The sequence below is a fragment of the Salpingoeca rosetta genome (assembly GCF_000188695.1).
Source record: "Salpingoeca rosetta unplaced genomic scaffold supercont1.1, whole genome shotgun sequence".
Classification (NCBI taxonomy): domain Eukaryota; class Choanoflagellata; order Craspedida; family Salpingoecidae; genus Salpingoeca; species Salpingoeca rosetta.
The window spans coordinates 252,758-255,553 of record NW_004457740.1 but is presented as its reverse complement, the minus strand read 5'-3'; the positions used below and the strand labels follow the sequence as shown (position 1 = coordinate 255,553).

Below are 2,796 nucleotides of genomic sequence, written 5' to 3'. Positions count from 1 at the left end.
TCTTGACATACCCTTGCTTGAAGAAGCCAGCCTGATACGTGGTGAGGACGGTGTCTGCTGCATCTTGGTGGCCAGTGGCAAACAGAAGACCAATGTGGTGGTTGGCTCGCCATTCCTCCGCGCAGGGCACGGGGGACAGCCCGTCTTGCCGGAACAACACTTCGACACCCTACACAACGCAATATGGCGCGTGAAGTGTGAGCGCATGTGTGTGCGTGCGTGCGTGCATGTGTGTGCGTATGTGTGTATGTGTGCGTATGTGTGTGTTGATGTGTGTGCGCATGTATGTGCGCATGTTTGTGCGCATGTGTGCTGATATGAGTCGGAAAACTCGAGGCGAAAGACCTCGCGTGAGGCTGGATACTGGTGAGCCTTGAGATGAAACAAGAACACGTGGCTGCATTGCTGCGTCGACACACCTCCTCGCGCAGGCGGGATGTGAGCGCCAGCTGGTATGGGTTGAGGTCCGAGTAGGAGCACTGCGGTGTGACTGCGAGAAGCCGCTGCCAGTGCCAGGCCTTGAGCAGATGCACCAGATGCGACATGAGCGCGTCGTCGTTGTCGCGCGGCAGCACATTACACTCTGATATTGCGGTATGTTGTTGCATGGGAAAGGAGGAGGGGAGGAGGGCAACGTGTTGATGCATGAGGTTGTGTGTGTGTGTGTGTGGGGGGGAGTGTGAGGGTAAACAAACATTCAAAGGAGAGCCACTCTCGGTGCTGAAGCAAGGTGAAGCCTGTGTACAAAGCACGGGTGTGCTGGGTGTGGGCACCGAGAACACACACACACACACACACACACACACACACACACACACACACACACACACACACACACCTGTCTGGGTGATATTGAGGGCTGTCATGTTGGTGGTGATGCAGAGGGTGCTGCTGCGATCATCATCACCATCGCCGCCGCTGCCACCACCACCACCATCACCACCACCACCACCATCCCCATCATCATCGCTACGCTCGGTAGCGATGGTTGTGGCGTCGATCACTTGCACCTGCAGTGTTGATGCGGGTGCATCTGGCAAATCATCCACCGCGTATGATGCTGCTGCCTGAATCACCGCCAGTTCCTCAACAAGCACGGGATGCCGCACTTCAACAAGAATGTAGCCGATGGGGTGACTGCCGGTGGTGGTGGTGGTCGGGGGTTCAGCGACGCGCTTCGCCCCGTTACTGTTCTCTTTGGTGCTCGCACCAGTTACAACCAAGGGTCTTTGCTGTTGCAGATCCACCGCCATCGCTGCCAGCAGCACAACAACCACCTCAAGCACCCGGCTGCGTCTGCAAGACCGCTTCACCACCATCCTGCTGCTGCACTGCACGCTTCGTCGTCAGGGCGAGCGATGACGAACGACGACGGCAAGTGACAATGGTGGTGATACAGGAAGAGGAAGAGCACTAGTTAGCAGGAAAGGGGAGTGAGGGAAGATAAGGAGGAGAGGGGACACGGCGGCGTGCAACATCAGCGTTAACAGCGGCCTAAGTGGCTAGAGCAAGGAGAAAATGACGAGATGCCACGAATGCACCACTTCCTCGCTTCTTGACCTCCACCAACAAACAGCTCATCGCTTCTTCATGTGCGTTTATGTAAGCTCTGAGAGGGAGAAACACACACACACACACGCGCACCATGCTGCTTCGTTGAATGCAATCACGAGGCGATGTAGGATGCTTTCCAAGAAACGTCACAAAGAGACAAAGAGAGCCCAAGAAGCAAAAGAAGCGAGCAAGGCTTAAACGCCCCCGATTGGATCATTCGCCACTCGCACCCACGTCATCGCAGGCGTTCGAGGCGTTTCAAACGCAGCACATTGCGCAAGAAGCAGCAAGCGAAGAGGAAGACGACGACAGCACGAAATTATGGGGATCCGTGGACTGCGCGCTGTGGTGGAAGAGGAGGACGATGGTTGTGGTGGTGGTGTGGAGGTGGTGAAGGCGTACGAGGATGTGGTCTTCCACAACAGCAGCAACAGCAGTAGCAGGGTTGCGGAATGTGATGGCAAGCAAGCACAAGAGGAGGTGAGCAAGCAGGTGGGAAAGGATGAAACCGCCACCAGCGCCACCAGCAGTAACACCACCACCACCAACAGCAACACCAACACCAGCAACACCACCAGCAACAGTGTGGTTGTGGATGGCGGTGGCTTGCTGTATCGGCTGGTGCAAGAGGCCACCAGCATGGCAGAGCACCCGCACGCCCAGTGGGATGGCCTCAAATACGCTGTGCTGCAGTGCATGGACCTGCTCACAAAGTGTTTTGACTCGGTCACTGTTGTGTTGGACGGGCCTGCGCCGCTCACAAAGCAGGACACCCTGCAAGACCGGCAGCTGCAGCTGGCAAAACATGCACGTGCCATGTGCTCCAGCCTCGCACGCGAAGACAAAGGCACGCGACACCACCACCACCAACAACAACGACAGAGCCACCGCGCTCCGCGCCACAAACAGCAGAAACACCAGCACCAGCACCGGCGCCACCAGCACAGAAAGCAGGGAAAGCGGGCAGCACGGAAGCATGCCACAGCAGGGCAAGGGGCAAGGCCATCCAATCACGGCCACTCCCAGCGTGGGGCCGATGGCCCCTGTATTCTGCCGCCTGGCTTGTGGCACTTCTTCACGTCCATCTTGCTGGATCGGTTTGGCTCCAAGGTGGCTGTCATCATGGCGACGCACGAGGGAGACGCGCTTGTGGCGGCCCGTGGCACGGCAGAAAGCGTGCGGCTACGTGATGGCAAACGACTCTGACTTTTTCGTGTACGAGTGCGGGTACTTGCCACTGCC

At 57.5% G+C, this 2,796-nt stretch overlaps 2 protein-coding genes across 2 annotated transcripts in view; one reads left to right on the top strand and one right to left on the bottom strand.

Moving 5' to 3' along the window:
• The window catches only part of PTSG_00058 (TK/EPH protein kinase), a 9,760-nt gene extending 8,360 nt beyond the window's left edge, over positions 1-1,400 (bottom strand). Inside the window, exons 1-3 of the mRNA XM_004998557.1 lie at positions 839-1,400; positions 420-583; positions 12-169 (exon numbers count right to left, since the gene is read on the bottom strand). Coding sequence (XP_004998614.1) covers positions 12-169; positions 420-583; positions 839-1,319 — 803 coding nt within the window. The 5' untranslated portion in view covers positions 1,320-1,400. The remainder of the gene's footprint in view (positions 1-11; positions 170-419; positions 584-838) is intronic.
• A 438-nt stretch (positions 1,401-1,838) lies between these two features.
• Positions 1,839-2,760, top strand: PTSG_11530 (uncharacterized protein; the record flags this gene model as incomplete). Its single annotated transcript, XM_004998556.1, has 1 exon — positions 1,839-2,760. Exon 1 carries the CDS (start codon positions 1,876-1,878, stop codon positions 2,758-2,760), a length of 885 nt encoding a protein of 294 aa, XP_004998613.1. The 5' UTR covers positions 1,839-1,875.
• Between the last annotated feature and the right edge of the window lie 36 nt (positions 2,761-2,796).